The 18237-nt window shown below is 40.2% G+C and overlaps 1 protein-coding gene across 5 annotated transcripts in view; it reads left to right on the top strand.

The window, feature by feature from the left end:
- The window catches only part of LOC135488764 (proto-oncogene tyrosine-protein kinase ROS-like), a 106561-nt gene extending 89198 nt beyond the window's left edge, over positions 1-17363 (top strand). For 4 of the 5 annotated variants that reach the window (XM_064773560.1, XM_064773559.1, XM_064773557.1 and 1 more), the window contains 16 exons: positions 13-183; positions 478-837; positions 1094-1374; positions 1634-1825; positions 2035-2245; positions 2459-2582; positions 2878-3047; positions 3233-3464; positions 3656-4013; positions 4342-4439; positions 4808-5008; positions 5421-5695; positions 7375-7485; positions 7936-8033; positions 8295-9365; positions 9554-17363. In XM_064773560.1, coding sequence (XP_064629630.1) covers positions 13-183; positions 478-837; positions 1094-1374; positions 1634-1825; positions 2035-2245; positions 2459-2582; positions 2878-3047; positions 3233-3464; positions 3656-4013; positions 4342-4439; positions 4808-5008; positions 5421-5695; positions 7375-7485; positions 7936-8033; positions 8295-9365; positions 9554-9625 — 4025 coding nt within the window. In that variant the 3' untranslated portion in view covers positions 9626-17363. The remainder of the gene's footprint in view (positions 1-12; positions 184-477; positions 838-1093; positions 1375-1633; positions 1826-2034; positions 2246-2458; positions 2583-2877; positions 3048-3232; positions 3465-3655; positions 4014-4341; positions 4440-4807; positions 5009-5420; positions 5696-7374; positions 7486-7935; positions 8034-8294; positions 9366-9553) is intronic. The other variant, XM_064773558.1, reaches the window with a different exon arrangement.
- Positions 17364-18237: the final 874 nt, after the last annotated feature.

The raw sequence follows: 18237 nt of genomic DNA, 5'->3' as shown, positions 1-18237 counted from the left end.
CGCTACTTGCAGGTCTTCCACCAGATTCCTTGACCGTCGATTCCAAGCGCCTTTACTGGGTAAACAAAGCCTCGGGACTCATCAACAGTATTGACAAGAAGACAGGGCTCAACTTTGTGTCGGAGAGGATCCAGGATATACAAGCTATCTTAGCGTTTGGTCCACACCTTCAGCGTCTTCCAGGTTAGTACAAGAAACAGCTAGGATCCTCTACTTGCAGTGGAGAAGCTTATTACCTACGCAAGTATGAGTGTTCTTTGATATAGTGGTCAATATGTGTCTCAGAAGAGTAACAAAACGGGAATATGTAATTAAAAGGGGGAATATCATCTTGATGATTCAAGCTAAAAAGAGTTCGAATTTCTATTGTGTAATTTCTCTGAATATACAATCAATTATGCTACAAGTATAGGACCTCTAGAAAGTGCTCATCAGAAGTTTACTCAGCCTGGTTTGCTACATTTGTTTCTCTTCCAGATATCAAGTGTCTCCTTCCCGGAAATCAGACAGATCTGCCGGTGTTCCTAGGCAGCACTAACACCACAGTGACCCTCGACCTCGAGCCGCCACGATGGGTCCCTCGATGTAACGGCATCAGTAAACCACCGCTACGCTACAGGGTACACTACCGCCGCCTAGAGGATAATGAGACAGTCAACAGATGTGCTGTGATCAGCGTAGGATGTAGTGTCCAAGAATCGTACGAACGGAGAGTTACCATCAATGGTCTTGAGCCTTACTCAAACTACGTTTTCCAAGTCTCCAATACGAATTTCTACAGCATGAGAGAGCCACCTGTATTTGGACCGCCGTATGAATGTCGCACCAAGGAAGGGAGTATGTATTATTACTGCTGTTTTGTTATGTCCTGAGCAAAAGGTTTATGAAATACGACCTTGCTTATCATTTTGTGCAAATGAGCATGAAGGCATTAAGCAGTGAGCTGCTATCAGTAGAATGCATTGCAGTAGCCAATAAACATTTTCTGTGGATCCAAAGATGTGGCCTTTTATCACCCAGCTCTTCTGAGGTGATACTCGCAGGTATGACTTTGCTTAATGAAACATTCTAAAAATGACGTCGTGTTTTTCAGTTCCCTCAAAACCACTTGATGTGAAAGCTGTCGCCCTACGGCCAGATCGCATCAAGATTAGTTGGGAAACACCCGAAAAGCTCCATGGTAATGAGTCGGACATATTCTATGTCATCCGCTGGTTGACGGAGAATAGTGATGGAACAACATCTCAGGGGGAGGAGGTCTATCAAACGCGCAGTTGGTCAAGCCATCCGATCTTATCCAAGCTCCACAAGAACCAAGCGGGGAATAAGTATTACAAGAAAAACCTAGAAGCTGGTCAGAACTACACATTTTGGGTTAGTTTGTTGTTTCTTCTTCTCACTTAAAGTTTTGTTGCATGGCTCTAAGGTTGGGTGACATTTGGGGATATTGCCCAAGGTCACAAGTGTTTGGTATGGTTCCGATTATGAACCTATTAACTGTAACACTACACCACACCACCACTCTGTAGATTGATTGGGTGTAGTATGATCAGTGACATTACCCTTTAAGTCAACTCCAAAGACAGTGTTTATAGGCAAACTTTATAAAATTTTGCATTCGATATGATTTCAGGTGATTGTGCGTAACAAGCAGATGGATGAGTCCTTGTACAGCATCAGCGACATGGCACAGAACCGGACCTTCACGTTCCCACAACCCGTCACACTGATCTCGTGCGGCCGCAGGAACCTCACTCTCAGCTGGGAGCCACCAGTTGACCATAGCATCATGAGACATTTCCTGGAGTATAAAGCAGTGGCGGAGGTAAGCAGATGGAACATGTTCCCTTCCCTTAGACCAAAAGTCACTTCATCTGGGCATTTCAAACCCCTATTTCCTCAGCAGATTGGGTATCTTTAAATTCCATCGACCTCACGTTTTGAGTTAGTGACTTCAAAGCCGATTTGGGCTTATCCTCAGACAGCATGTGACCACAGATGTTTAAATTCCTGATTTTCTCCTTCTTGCCTTAGGATGATGATTTTGGCATGTCCTTGTCCTGGGGTCGTCATACCCCCCAGCCAACACGCTACGATAAACCATACGTGATAACTCTGACAAACCTGCTACCAAATATGTACTATGCTACTAGGATAGTAGCTAGCTACAGGACTACCCCAAGGGATTACCTACTGTCCATGTTCCGATGGCCTTTAGACTACAGATACAAATTTAAAACATTGGGTAAGTATGTTATTTCGTCAACCAAATTTAACCCTGCAACAGATAATCAGTTGATACCAGTCTCGCTGTCAATATCTCTGACTTTGGTAGGCTTATGAGTAGGCCCTGGTACTCCATTTGGATGGTCTCCATCACAGGTTTATGTTAGTAACTGGAGTTAAGTGCTATGCCCAAGAACATGCATGATTATAACTCTTTTAATCTTTTTTGAAGCTGATGCTCCGGAAGCACCCATTGTGCCAAATGTGCGTCGTCTTGGCGATGGTCTCTATGAAGTATTATGGGATGTTACCATCAATAATGGAGCAGAAGTCGACAACTATCAGCTGGAGGCAAGGTAAGATTATATGCATAACTGGCATGTGCACTGCTATATATTTTCTGATCGGGTCACAATTTAAGAAACCATGGCAAACCTACAACCATATCACTGCAGTTGTGATTGTTTACTTTATCATGGCGTTAAAATATACAGTGGATCCTCTCTATTGGGATCCCCTTGGAACTGACAAATGCTGTCTGTAATAGGGAGGTGTTCTGATTATAGAAGTCAAGTGGGATGGAAATGACCCCTTTGGGGCCAAAATCAGTGTCCTTAAATTGTTGCTCCATTTGGCCATTTTCTACTTCAGGCCTGCTGAGACCAACTCAACCTGGGAAACTGTGTACAATGGCGTTGAGAGGAAATGGAAGATAGAGGAGCTGGAGATCGGCATGAACTACTCATTCAGGGTGGCTGCCCGCAATGAGCATGGATGGAGCTATTACTCCAAGGAGAGTGAGCCATTCTTCTTGGATAGAAGTAAGTGACTGCGCCAATCTTCAGTGCTAGTTGAGTGATATTTGTATTAGAGTGTTAGGGTCTTTCAAATTCACATGGAACCCTTTTCTACCCAGTCACTCCCCTGGGGTTGAATCACTAATAACACGTATGTATAAAGACAGTAATATAAGGGGAGGAGTTAAAGTGATGGCTTGTACTTTCAGCTGCCGGTCCAGACAACCTGACCCTGATCCTTGCTGGCTCCTTCACTGCTCTCCTCATCTTCATCATTACCACGGCTGCCATCTTGATTGCCGTGTTACGATCTCGTCGACAAGATAAGAAAATGCCGGTCAACTTCATCCTGAAGCCTCCAGCGCCCGATGTTGAGCTGGCCAATTTGAGGGAACTACCTACGATATCAGTTCAACAGGCGAATACACTTTATGCCATTAGGTGAGTTCACATATACTTAAGTTTTGAGACCATTGGGCAGGCAAATATGATTTTTTTCTATTTCCTATTAAAGCGCCAGATTAGCTTGGCGGTATGCTATTCCAAAACAGGAGTCCTGGATGGCTTTACTCGTATTCTAAATTCAATAAAGGGTTAATATTCATATTTTTTCATTTCCATTTCTTCCCCAGCATCATTCCATCCGAGGAGGAGATTGCCAAATTGCCGCATTTCCGACGAGACCAGCTGACCTTGACCCATTTTCTGGGCAGTGGTGCGTTTGGAGAAGTCTTTGAGGGCCTGGCAACTAATATCCTCGCGATAGATTCAGGTGAAACAAAAGTGGCTGTCAAGACACTAAGAAAAGGCGCGTCACCTCAAGAGAAGGAGGAATTCTTAAAGGAAGCTTTACTCATGAGTAACTTCAAACACAAGCATATCTTAAGTTTGCTTGGAGTGTGTTTGGATAACGATCCACAGTTTATCATCCTGGAGCTCATGGAGGGCGGGGACTTGTTGTCGTTTCTCCGAGCCTCAAGACCAACATTGGTAAGTACCAAAAACATGTTACTCAAGTACTGATATGGGGAAGAGTTTAAACTAGAGGCCTGTCGGCTGAGAGAGCTACGCTGTTAACTCAGAGTATGGGGAAGCCAAATATCACGGTGGAAACATGTCCGACTTTTGATTCGAAGGTGTGGGTTCGAGGCTCGGTGTTTAGCGCAATATTTGTACTTCTTGGTTTCAACTGAAAGGTTTAAGAATTAGGCTGGGGAATGAACGTGATGAATGTAAATCACTTTCAATGAGTAGAGTTGTAGAGTATGAAGTGCTATATATGAGAACTTACTTATTTATTTATTTTTTCTACTTTCAGACGACACCAGCACTGCTGAGCCTAACAAACCTGATAGGCATTGCTGGAGATGTAGCAGAAGGCTGTGAATACTTAGAAGACATGCACTTTGTGCACAGGTAATTGACAACATTCTTTCATGTTTCTAGTGTCTTTTTTAGTACTAAAACCATTCTCTTGTCACCATGCTTCAAACACTATTGGAAATTCAAAATGGTAAGATATTCATATTCACTGTGAGGTTTTGATATTCACAGGATTCATGCCCAAGAAACTATTGTTTGCTGGTTTATCTGTAGGTTTACATAGAGCTACATGGGTTACATAGAGCTAGGCAGCCTATATAGGATGGGTGCATGGACACACTGGTAAATCATGGCTTCACAAAGGGTTCATTACCATGAAACTATTGTTTACCGGTGTGTCGGTATATAGTGTAGCTCTATGTTAACCCATGAATTTAACCTTACATTCTTTGTCATTTCAGAGATTTAGCTGCTAGAAATTGTCTGGTGGCACACCAAAGTACGGGACAGGGTTTACTTGTAAAAATTGGAGACTTCGGTTTGGCGAGGGATATATATAAGAATGACTATTATAGAAAGGAAGGCGAGGGTCTACTACCGGTTAGGTGGATGTCACCAGAATCACTGATGGATGGTGTCTTCACCACACAGTCAGATATGTGGTAAGTTGGAAACGTTTTTGCCTTGAGCAAGTCACTTTACTATAGTGATATGAATCCTGCAGTTGGTACGTGCTTGCTATTGGATGCGACACTGCATGTTAACAAAATAACTGTTTTGAACTGAAAAGTGGGTGTACTATTCCCAAATTGTTCCTTTTACTGTTACATTTTAGTTCATTAGGACATTGACGGATGTGTTATTCTAATGTATTCTCAGACTGTATTGCTCTTCTCCTTCTCCATACATGATCCCCTCCTGTTGCTCGGTTGACATTAAGCTATAAGTTGCTGAAGCTAATGATTGACACTGTGTCCTTCACTTGTCCTAGTTGGCACCAACCTATGTTTGAAATAGACTTTTAAAGAGAAAAACTCATGACAGTGTCTCTTACTGATCTGCTTATATTTGCAGGGCTTTTGGTGTTCTTATCTGGGAAGTGATGACACTTGGGCAGCAGCCGTACCCGGCTAGGACCAACATCGAAGTGTTGCACTTTGTCAGGAGTGGTGGCCGATTGGACAAACCAGAAAACTGCCCCCTCGAGGTGTACAACTTGATGTTGAAATGTTGGAGCTATTCCCCCGATGACCGACCGACATTCAGCTATCTGCGTGAGCAGCTCCAGCAGATGAAAGAAAGGGCGACAGAGTTTGCCGAGAATGCACTAATCGGTAGGAACCAAGAAGGTAGGGGACAGTTTACACAGGACGTTGGGAACACTGCTTGAGCTTGGGACTAATAGTGACTGCCAAAATCAAAATCTATCAGTGGGTGCTGAATTCTGTCTCTGATGTATTTCTCCAGCATGTTGGCCAATTTGAATAAAACACATCAAATCATTTTAATAGAATGCATGTAGTGACTATTCATCACAAATGAAAATGGATGAGTTGTGTTGATTTGGTAGCCTCAACAAACATTTTAGCTGTAAATAGCTCATCTCTAAGTACACATAGCTAGTTATAGCTTCTCTGTCAATCTCAACATCTTAGCCTGTAGTGATAGCAGAGTCAAATTGAATGAAGCGTGTGGTGGGCGATTTGCATGTCCCGCATCAAAACTTTGCTCTCTTGCCTCTCTCTGAACTTCTCTCCCTGCAAAACACTCTTGAAAAAATGACTCTGACAGACTAGGTGGGCGCTCGGGTGTTCCAGGTGTTTTCAGTCCATTCAGCAGGAGAAAACCCAGAAAAGTGGCTGGAAACAAAAAATACACAATGCTGAAGAAGAAGATGACAAAAGAATTTTAAATCGCATACTGGAGAAATATATCTAGAAAATTTGGGGGTGCTATAGTTAAAAACAAACCAATGAAATCATATCAAGTATAGACATGTAGCTATCTTTGATTCGTCCTTTTTCTTCTTTTTCAAAATAACATTTTACTTCTCAAAATGACATCTTTTTAATCCAAACTGATACTTCTTTGATATACTAAGCTTACCTTTTATTCAGAAGGTATATGTAATTTCCTTTGTGATATTTTTGATATCTTTTTCTACTAGATTAATTACACTTGATACTAAAATGACACTTACTATATTTTCAAATCAGTTTATCTAAATTCACAATTTTTCAGTCACTTGTCCAGTGTAGAATAATAAGCACGTGAATAACCTCCTGTGTCCACTGTTCCCTATGTTCTACAGCACTGGTCAAGAGTAACTCCCTTTGCTGCATGCAACATTCTTGCAACACTATCATTCTCATTATGGAATTCTGGCAGTTGTTGCTTATCATAATCCAAGGATACCTGCCAGCATTTGAATTTCACAACCGAAGTTTGTCTGAAATGTGCCAAAGATTGTAGAATGATCGGTGTTGCATGAATTTTTCACGTGATAAGGGATTTTACTTCTGGCCAGAACTGTAGGTCTTATACTCTGTTCTTCAATAGGAAGTATGGTGCTTTTTTGCCCTGAATCTGGTATGGTAGGGAATGCTTTATAGCTTTGATCAGGTGATTGGAAATCCACTGGTGAGTATATTCCATGTTGTCTAAAAAAACAGTACTGGAAAATACATGTTCGCTGTTACAACAATGTACAAGCTGGTGCCTAAAGGTTTCTCTGTGGAGGATTCGGAGGGGGAGGCATTGAGGGGATTGTGCCCCCCCCCCCCCTTAAGGCTCTGGGGTGCTTGCCTTTCTCAGATCCCTGGATCCGCCCTTTGATATTTCTGAAAGAAAATATGTGAATTGAAATGCAGATACTGACCTTCTTCAAATTCTTTTCTATTCTTTTATAGTCAGTTTATCCTATTTAACTCTTAATACTAATCAGAGGTTGAGTTTTAGCATTTTACTACTTGTCCCTTCAAAATATTTTAAAATGTCAGAGTCTGAACGTGTTTTGTTATATTTGTAGGGGGTTTTGATAACTTGGCCTTTGATACCATTGAGGGTAAAATGGGGATGCGTTCCCGGCTGGACAAGGATAAGGACTACCTATCACCTAACACAAGCAGGAAGTTTGGAGGTAAGTGACATGCATCAGTGAAGGTGTGCAGGGCAGCGGCAGTGCAGTGAAAGAGCGTCTGCTCCATTATCGAGAGAACCTAGGTTCAACTCCCGGCTGAGTTGCCACTAGGTTCTCGTATTGGTCATCACAGGATCAAATAAAAGGCTTGGTTGTTCAAAACTAAGCTCGCTTTAACAGAATCCTTAGGCTAAACGTGACAGATTTTAATGGGATTAACTGGAAGATATTACGTCTTTTAAGGATACTTTACATAACCATAAGGGATAGCGTAAATTTCGTGCGTTTGAACAAGGCTCTGATGTCTCTCGTGTATCATTTTCAGTGAACGTATTTATCTGCAGGTATCTGCATGTTTATTCTGGCAGAATTTGATTGTGGCCCACACAAAGTATCCTGCAAAAATTCCAGTTGTTAGAGGATGCTAACATTTCATTCTTTGTTTTTCAGCAGTGCCTCCTGAAGGGATCAACCTAAGTCCAACCAAGAAGAGGTTGCGGAGCCTCCTTGGTTGTTATGACGACAGTGTGGTCCCAGAGAGCCCAACGGTAAGACCGATTCATCAATGACTGTTCTTTTGCATTCACCTCAGGTATGAGTGCATATCAATGCAGTTTCTACGGTGACAGTTATGGCCGAGGGATTCCGTCTTCTACTAGAATACTGTACGCAATTGACCTCTCAGTTATTTGAGCTTGTCTCATTAACTTTCAATTCCCATTCTTATTTCAGGCTCTTCATTATTTAAAAAACAGCATCAGCAGAAAACTTATTCATTTTGAAGTAAAACACAATATTTTCCATTCCAGGAACCATTTGCACCAGCTATTGACCGAGTAAAGAGGGCAGCATCGTTTGACAGCAAGGAATTCAGTGATATGTGTAGGTTGCAGCGGTTTGATGCCCTGGGATACCTTAATCCAAAAGATGTTGAGCATCCGAAATATCTCACGCTGATTCCTGATCCATCACCTACGGAAATGGACCCACCAATGCTGTTTGGAGAGAAAAAGCCTCGGCTTCACATTGCCTTGCCTGAAGAGGGAGGCAGCGATGGCTTGCAAGAGTTCACAAATTCAGAGTTTACAAATTCTGATAGCACTGATATCGTTGATAATGACAGAACTCCTATTACAAGTCGTAAACTGACAAGTTTCAAGCCTGTGCCACTACCGCGGCAATGTGCGAGAGAAAAAACGCAACCGCTAGTGAACGGTTTGTTGAGAAACAGTGACAGCAGCGATAGCGGACATAGTTTACAATATGCGCAGATCGATGGTGTCGTACAAAATCCGGCGTTAGATCGCGAGAGTTCGGTGGAACCAGAAAGCCCTGAGAAACTGAAAGGAAAGGGAATGAAACGTAATTATTCAAAGTTGCCCACCAGTGACATAGATTCAGAGAGTGACAGTGAATCAAGTTTTCAGTCGGGCACTGGGTCATCTGAGCGATCGCGGAACATTGATGGTCCTGCGTGGCCAACTCAGTCGCTTAATTACGCACAGTTGGCGCTGTCGACCGATGAGGAGAGTGACTCTGGTAAAAATCGGTGTAAAAATAATCGACGGGCCAACAAATCAGATCGCAGATCCTCCAATGGCAGCAGAAGGACGACAAACGGCAACGTACCAAAGCAGACGAATCATAAACTCCCAAATGCAGACGTACGCAGCAAAATAACCGGTGATACAGACTTGAGTAAAACTGGATTATTCTGGGCGAATAATAACTGCCGGTTGCCAGAAGGTGTGGGCAAATCAAAAAGCCCTCTGTTGGCTTCTTTATCCAAACGGAAGGGAGAATACATAAACATACCACACGACGAGGATGAACGGATAAACGGTGGATGTGGTGGACATACGATCTTGGACGTACCAACTGTAAGAATCTAAATGTGACCTTGACCCTGCACTATCCCGGGATGCACTCCCACTTGTCAATGCACACTCACTCCCTATAGCATAGTTTTGCACACCTCCAGAATTTCACATCGATGTTGTGTTTTCCTTTAGATGTTGTTCGATGGGGAGCATGAACTAAACGCGGAGACGTTATTTTATTTTTCCAGGATGACAGCACGGAGACAGAGTCGTCATCTGATGAACAAGAAGTGCTGTTGGAGGCAACGGAAGTCATGTGAACAAGATAATGACAATTCGAAATATGTGAGAAACACAGTCGATTAGTAACTGAAACAGCTATATTCGAGTACAGTTGACACAAATATTTGTTGTGGAAGGGTGTTCCCAACTGATCTGTCTAAAATGCAGATCTGCATGCATTTAAAGCATAGACATGAAGTTTTCAATGACACTTATGGTTCCAGCGGGTTTAGTGAGTCGATATGTAACTCCTTGGGACTAAGGAATGTCTTTCAGTGACCTCATTCTGTAGGTTGTAACTTTGGGAGAATAAGGAAATGATGCTTGTCATAACTTGAATGTGCCAAAGACGATGTGGTCATCTTGTGATTGTGATAATTCAAGCTGGAATCATTTGGATGTAACGTACAATTATTCAAGGAAATGCGAGCATATCAATTTGGCGGAGGTTGAAATCTTGAACAATGGTGTGCAATTATTTTAATCCTAACTGCTTAAAGAATTGATTGACATTTGCGTTAATTCAGTAAGTGTGCAAGCTGAAAATAACCGGACAATTCTGGAAAATTTTGCCCCGGATAAAACTTCTCTTTTCCCTGCAAAGACGTATTGTAGAACACAGTTCATGCTTAGCTGATGGTGTGTGCTAGTGCATCAACACAATGACAGATTGGTCCACTGATCTTGCGTCTCATTGTGGTCCTCTGTTGGGCGTGGCAAGGTGTTTGCGATAAGGGCATTGCCCTGGAGATGGCAGCACTAGAGTTTATTTCATCCGAGGCTATTTGAAACAGAAATTGAAGCTTATGTCTGGTAGCTTGGGGTGGAGTTAGCTTTAGCTGAAATTCCGTCTTCTAACTTCGCTGATCAAAATGGCATTGAAAAGCGTTAAATGACCAAATTTCAATAATTCATGGAAAGTCCAATTTTCAATGAGTGTATAAGCATAAGAAGAAAATTGTTTGTTTTATATATCATTGGTCACCATTAGCTGGTTCAGCTATATGTAGTTGCAGTCTTTTCTTGTATACTGTACTAATAATAATGTGAAATGGTGCGACATGGAAATGGGTTGCATTTATGTGAAAATGATATCAGAAGCCGTGTTTGAACTTTACTTTCAAACATGATCCATACGCTAATTCATGAAATAAGGTTCTGCACCCAAAACAAGATTAAAATGGCCAGAAAAAGCTGTCTGTATATCACTTCAAATGGATCATTCTTGTTCATTGCTTAGTGCAACCTTTTCATGGAATGGAGTAAAGTTATGAATGGCACTTGAGGAAAAGCAGCTCACAAAGCTACAAAATCAGACTGGACGTCTGAGTTTTGATGAATTTCAACATTTGCCAATCTGTTGACTTATGCACTGCGATCTGCCTGGGACATGGAATCGTGACTAATTCAGCGAGATAAGGTAAAGTGGTACAATTAGTCCAAGTACAATTACAGCTAGTAGTACAAATCCGTGCACCCTGAGTCTTTATGAAACTGTACCTAGGCTATGATTGTACCAGCTAACCTTACAGTTGTTTCCACCCATTTTCATGCTGAATCCATAAAATGTGCTCTTTTGAGCGAATGTAGTATTTCAGTCATTAAAACTCCATCAATTGTCTTTGTTCGGTATGGTGTATCTCAAAACATATTGTAAACATTCAACTTGTTGCAATCGGGTTGTGCTTCGTTAAACCTCTCGTTGTACTCCAAGTAGGCCTACTTGTATATGTTAAGGTCTTTTACACAATGTATATTACAGTCATATTACCACATACAAATACATGGGCGATGTAAAAATAATTGTTAAGTGTAAATTAAATTAAATCAGTGTCTCTGGTAAAGTCTTTTTAATAGTATGCTAGACAACATTTTTTTCCTTTGATGGATTATGTTTATGAAGATGTATTTTGATTTTTATGACAAATACACTGTTGATTTATTAACTCTTGTAGAGTCAAGTTGAGTAGATCTAGTCTTCAGTATGTTTTATTAATAATCTAAAGGATATTTGGTATGTGCATTTCAGTAGATTTAAAGTTTTGACTTATAACTTTTTATTACTCAATTGGTATTTTACTATCGTCTAAACTGAGATGACGGATATCCATTAAAAGGGAAAAATGGTTCTCTTAAAGGGGAAATGTTTTTTTCTCTTCTGGCTGGTATTAACTGAACGATGCTGTGTCAGAATTATAAATCTTTGAAAGCCTAAAACTTAAGAGGTTTGTTGATATCTGTGTTTTCTGAACATTCAAGGAACTTTGACCAAAGTCTGTGTTATAGTGTTTAAAACAATAAGGTGCTTAAATGTTTTGTTTGGAGATATTGTTCTAAAATAATAACAGGTATTTGTGTGAAGGAAGTAAAGAGAGTTCTGGATATGTTGCTGAAGGTGAATTTCTAAAATTAATGTTTTTCCTTGCGTTTTTTTCTTATGTCAGACCTTTGTTTTTGCATAGTTTCTACACAGCTGATTATTTCTCAATGCAAAAGTGCTCTAGCCTCACCCTACATGTAGGTGTATTTCAGGCTGATATTGCCATCAGTGTCAACCTTTCTGTGGTTTCAAGTGTTAGTGGTCTGTGTCCTTTTGATATAAAACCTTATAAAGTACAGTAGAACCTCTCTGTTATGGACATCCTTATGACTGAAAAACATTGTCCTCAATAGGAAGGTGTCCTGTGAGACCAATTTTTGAACGAAGTCACTGTCCCTGATAGACAGAGTTTGTCCATTAAGAGAGATTCCACTTTATTCTGTTTGACCCCCTTTGGATTGAATCAATTTAATGGAAGATTAAGAAATATATATGTTTTTATTCAGATTCAGAAAAACCAAATCCAACATATGACTAACTTTTTAAAACTCGGTGGCCGGCAATTTTTGGGAAACTCGGTGGCCGGCAATTTTTAGGAAATTCTGTCTAATAATTGTTTTGCAATTTTTATCAACAGATAGCAGTCCTAAGCGGGTCAATAGTAAACTCCACCAATAATGTAAGTTCCTTAAGTATACAAGTAGACGATTTCTAGGAGGTAGCTTTTCAAAAGGCAGCACATGGAATCTCAAAGGCGCTAAAATATGATTCTGAAAATCAAAGTTTTCCTTCAACAATGCACTGCTGATAACGATGTATAAAGTCAAGCCATCATGAACCTCAAACGAAACATGAAAATGTGACCTTTTAATTGCTTTTTGACAACTTTCATGTTTTGCAACAATCCCCAACAGGATAAGCGCTGCCACCAAAATGAGGCTCACTGCATTCATTATACACTGTAAACAGTTCTATGTTACCACAGTGTTTGAGAATCATAAATCCTTACTGAACTATTGAGGTTTTTCTGTCATTGATGGTTTGTTAGTCAAGAGTTTAAAGGAGAAAACATTACACCGGGTATTCGGATTTTCATCATTTACAAATACAGAAATTGACCTTTACAAGAGCTCATGTAACTTGCTATGCACATACAGAATATGGGGTTATATATTTACATATTTCAAAACATTTTGACATCAATTCTTAGTTATTTACTTGGTAAGAGGAATATATTGTTTTCTTGCTGGAACGTGTAGGCTTTTCAAAACTATTGGAGCTATTGTCGCGAACAAACTAAAAATAGGATAGATTGTTTTGTCAAGATGTTTCTCAATCAAGGAGGAGGGTTGCTGTTCAAATTTGCTTGGGGGAAATGCGTGGTCTGAGACCGCTCTGTCTGCTAAAGCTTTCACTATAGTCTTTTAGAAATGGACAATGATGATCTTTCTCATTGAAGTTGAATTGTTAAGTGCCAATATTGACAAGTCGGGAAGCAGATATTGCAGGAAATGTTATGAAATTATTTGTTTTCTTTGTTTTTATCTATTATGTGAGTATACTGCCATTTATGTAGAAGTAGCTGTAGTTGGTTGGTTGTTGGTCAGTCAGCTTGTAAGGCAATGATATTACCCAAACATGTCGAAGTTCCCTTGAGGAATGATATGTGTATACTTCAAGAGTGGAATTGGTAGCTTCCAAATAAATTGAGCGAGTCGAAAACGTTTGGTTCTCAATAGTCGAAAACTACTCAGAGTTGAGCAGATAACAGTGTCTCAGAACCTATTTCACTTGCATTTTACATTGAAGTATGAAGTTTTGGCAACATTTCTGGGGGCAACAGTCGATCCCAGCACTTGGTATAAACAATGAAATGTCACCCAACTTATAACTTGCTATTTAATTCTTAAATGTTTCTTGAGAAAGCTCCTTTAAATTACATGAAAGAGCTATTCACGGGAGACTCCTTTAATCAATTGGGACAAAGTTGGCTGACCAACGGTCAATGTTGTACATTACAAGATTGTAAAAATTCAAATCCCAAATATGGCAGACGAGAATAAATTAAAGGGGAACACACATGTTGCCATTGCTCAACTGTGTTATTTATACATAGATTCAGAATGCTGCATTTGTACATATGACCATGTTTCAGTCTGTCGCGCAAGGGCAAACAACACTTGGCGATCACAAGATCAGCTAAAATTTCCTTTCTTAAAAGGATGGAAAAGTTGAGAAATTTGTAGCCAGGTGATCGCATCTGCCAATTTGTTTGCCTGTGTGCGGTTGACTTTAGAGTGTTGTGCACTGCACTGTTGTTGATGTGTTCTCTGCACCTGTTCATGTGTATATTGACTGGGATACAACCCGATATTGCTGACGGAGGACCAACCAAATGACACCTTGGGGAAATTTTGAAGAATTGTGGCAATTTGATGGTGGTGTTTTTCCTCGAAGTCATACCATCTTTAGGAAATGTAATGAAAAGTCCCCATTAGGAGACAGACATTGATAGAAAAGTTTCAAATTGTCAATGACGATAAAGCTACTCTGTTTTTAATTGGTGAATGTGAAGTATTTGGGGTAATTTAGGATGCATTCAGTGGTGAATTATTTTGAAAATGTATAACATATTTTGCTAGACTATGAGGTATGGAAAATTGCACATTTGTGCAACTGTTCTTCAAAAGTTCTTTCATGTGTATGAGTTGGTTCTCTTTTAAATTGATTGTGCTACATGATGTGTCACAAAGCCTGATGATACTACATTTCAACAGTTTGCCTAACTATGTGACATTCTTACAATTGGTAATTGCCTTTCTATGCAAGGATCTCAAAAAGGTCATCGAGTCAATTGATTTTGATTCTTGGCTCTGAAAATGAGATGAGATAGTTCATCAGGCTTTGATCATCAGATGATTTAATTAAGGCTAATACTATACTTCTGCTGAATTGTCCATGTTGTGGCCAGTACTGTATTAAACTTGTACAGAAGTATACACTTAGCCTTATTCTTTTGACTTATCATTAGAAGGATGGGGTGAATTTTTTCTAGATAATGTAAAAGATGAATTAAGTACTTCGCAGTCCACTTTAGGCACAGATCCAAGGGTGGCAAAGCAGCCCCCCTTAATTTCAGAAAAATCTTTTAAATTGACCATGAAATTTTGGCATTGAATTGTCAGGGTTTGTGGTGATTATCTTTTACATATTTGCTAAAAATTTGCCCCATTATTTCTAAGAGTTGTATATTTTACCGGAAGTCAAGTATTGCATTTAACTACAAGTACACTTATAATGTGAAAGTATTCCATGCCTAAGAGAACTAAGTACTCTGTTCATTGCCTGTATTGAATGTACAGTAATCATGGTTCTATTAGCCATGGAAAACTAGATTCGTTTAAGCCATTTAATATATTGTGATTCCTTTTGTGTCATTATTTCATCATCAGCATCAGCATTATGGTCATAGTTATTTGTTTGCATAAAACATGTAAAACAAGCTACCTGCCACTTGGGGGTGACTTTGCCACTGTTTAAAATTCTGGCAAAGGACAGATATGGGCAGTTGCAACAAATAGCTTCTATTCTGTCTGTGAAATACTTCCGGCAATATCCCATCTTTCTCTTTTGGCAGTTATCAGATGGAAGCTTATATCCAAGAATAACCCTCATCAAAAGGTCAACAATGAATAAAGTATTGATAAGATTTTGCATGTTACCCTGGACTAAATGTTTTATTCCTCTATCTGTATTCTTCTGAAAAAATGTGAAATGTTGCACAACTATTGATGTCAAAGAAAAAACAATAACTTAAATCACATTTACATGAGGATTATTTCATACCAAGTATTAACAACTTTAAGTTTCTACTTAATAGACACCCATCCCCTCTCACTTCATTTTCAATTTTTTCTCACCGCATTCAATTTGAACCCAAACTAGGAATAGAATGAATATTGCAAGATGCAGGGTGCTGAACTGCAATGCCAATGTCTTAGCCCAGGTGTGATGAGCTTCGATGCCACTTTAGCCAAGGTGTGATGAGCTTTAATGCCACTTTAGCCCAGGTGTGCTGAGCTTTAATGCCACCTCAGCCCAGGTGTGCTGAGCTTTGATGGCACTTCAGCCAGGTCTACTGAGCTGTGACGCCAATTTAGATACGTAAGCTTCATAGAGTTTGTTCAAATTGGTATCATCTCTCAGCAGACCTGGGTTGAATTGGCATCAAAGCTCAAGACCTGGGATTAGTTGGCATCGCAGCTCATGTAGCAGACCTGGTTTAAATTGGTGTCTGATACCTGAAGACTTGGGCAGGCTTTGCAGTGTGGTCTTGGTTGAGATGGTATCCTGTTCAGCAGGCTTGGGTCAAATTGCTCTATTCATATCATCATACTCAATCACCCATTTTCATCCTGTTGGAGTTGTATCTATAAAGTATAGTGCACATGTAGCGTCTGTACATTGGGATGTGTAAGATGTATATGAGTACATTAAGGATTATACTCGGTGTCTGATGTATCTTGTATATGTGTTAACACTTAGATGTAATCTTCATGAAATATTTCAAAGTAACTCTGTCCAGAAATTCAATACTCGCCAAGTACTGCGCACAGGTGCGACTAAAATCAAAAGCGAGTGTGAAAGTGGCATTTGCAATTGGTCATAAGACTCAGTCTAAGCAGATGTTATATCGCTATCGATTGCTACCCGATCTACTGACTAGATGACAGACGAAAAAAACCTTAATTGGTTGCCATTTTGAGCCAATATATTCCAAACAAAAGCACGATGCTTGGTTAAAAGAAGTTGAAATGGCAGGCATTACCATTGTACTCAATTTTCTTGTCATCTGGTGAGTGGATCAGGTAACAATGTAAAGTGTCCTGCTAACGAACAATTTGAATGCGGCGCTTGAGACTGACTACAATGGGGTTATTTGACTTTTTGCACCGTACTTCGCTTCAAAGCAGTATGTTCATCTTGTTCCAGTGGTCAGACAGTTTTTCCCATGCTGTCTTTTAGAAGCCTTTATCCTTGAAAATCTTATGAAATTCGCTTTTTAAGGTGTTACATTATAAGAGAGAATTCCTTTCTATTAATTGCATTTAAAATTCAGATAAAAGTAATGTACTAATTATACCAAATTCCGTCAAATCTTTACAAAATCTTAACATACTTGATACTTGACCTAGACTTAAAAGAATTCTCATTGACTGAGTTATAACTTAAAATTAAACCTGAATTACTGCCCCTCTCATCTCTGTACTGTTCTTAACTAAGCCTTTCTTGTACATACTATTTTGTACAATATTTGAGTGTCATTTTTAAAGTTAATTTAACGTCACAGACTGTACATTTTATGCACTATAATATTAGAAATCCACTGTATAGTTTTGTATAATGGGTTAAGGCCCTCATGGTGGCTATGTATACAATAAAACACTATTGAAATATATCTTTAATTTCTACTTTATTTAGTTGACGAAATCAACAGTTGCCTGGAGCAGTTTGTGATGGACAGTGTCCAGACCAGGAGCTTCATTTGAGAAGGTAACAACCACATACCAAAATGCACCTGCCTTCTCCACCATATTGATAACAGAGTGAGAGAGAGAGACAGTCACAACCAGACCAAACTGCACCTGGCTGTCCCATCATGTTGATAACAGGGTGAGAGAGAGAGACTGTCACAACCACAGACCAAATCGCCCCTGGCTGTCCCACCATGTTGATAACAGGGTGAGAGAGAGACAGTCACAACCACAGACCAAATCGCCCCTGGCTGTCCCACCATGTTGATAACAGGGTGAGAGAGAGACAGTCACAACCACAGACCAAATCGCCCCTGGCTGTCCCACCATGTTGATAACAGGGTGAGAGAGAGAGACTGTCACAAGCACAGACCAAATCGCCCCTGGCTTTCCTACCATGTTGATAACAGGGTGAGAGAGAGAGTCAGTCACAACCACAGACCAAATCGCCCCTGGCTGTCCCACCATGTTGATAACAGGGTGAGAGAGAGAGAGACAGTCACAACCACAGACCAAATCGCCCCTGGCTGTCCCACCATGTTGATAACAGGGTGAGAGAGAGAGAGAGACAGTCACAACCACAGACCAAACTGCACCTGGCTGTCCCACCATGTTGATAACAGGGTGAGAGAGAGAGACTGTCACAACCACAGACCAAATCGCCCCTGGCTTTCCTACCATGTTGATAACAAGGTGAGAGAGAGAGACAGTCACAACCACAGACCAAATCGCACCTGGCTTTCCTACCATGTTGATAACAGGGTGAGAGAGAGAGACTGTCACAACCACAGACCAA

Source organism: Lineus longissimus, chromosome 5 (genome assembly GCF_910592395.1).
Source record: "Lineus longissimus chromosome 5, tnLinLong1.2, whole genome shotgun sequence".
NCBI classification, from domain to species: Eukaryota; Metazoa; Nemertea; class Pilidiophora; order Heteronemertea; family Lineidae; genus Lineus; species Lineus longissimus.
Note: the sequence above shows the minus strand (reverse complement) of the source record. Positions and strands in the feature narration are given on the sequence as shown.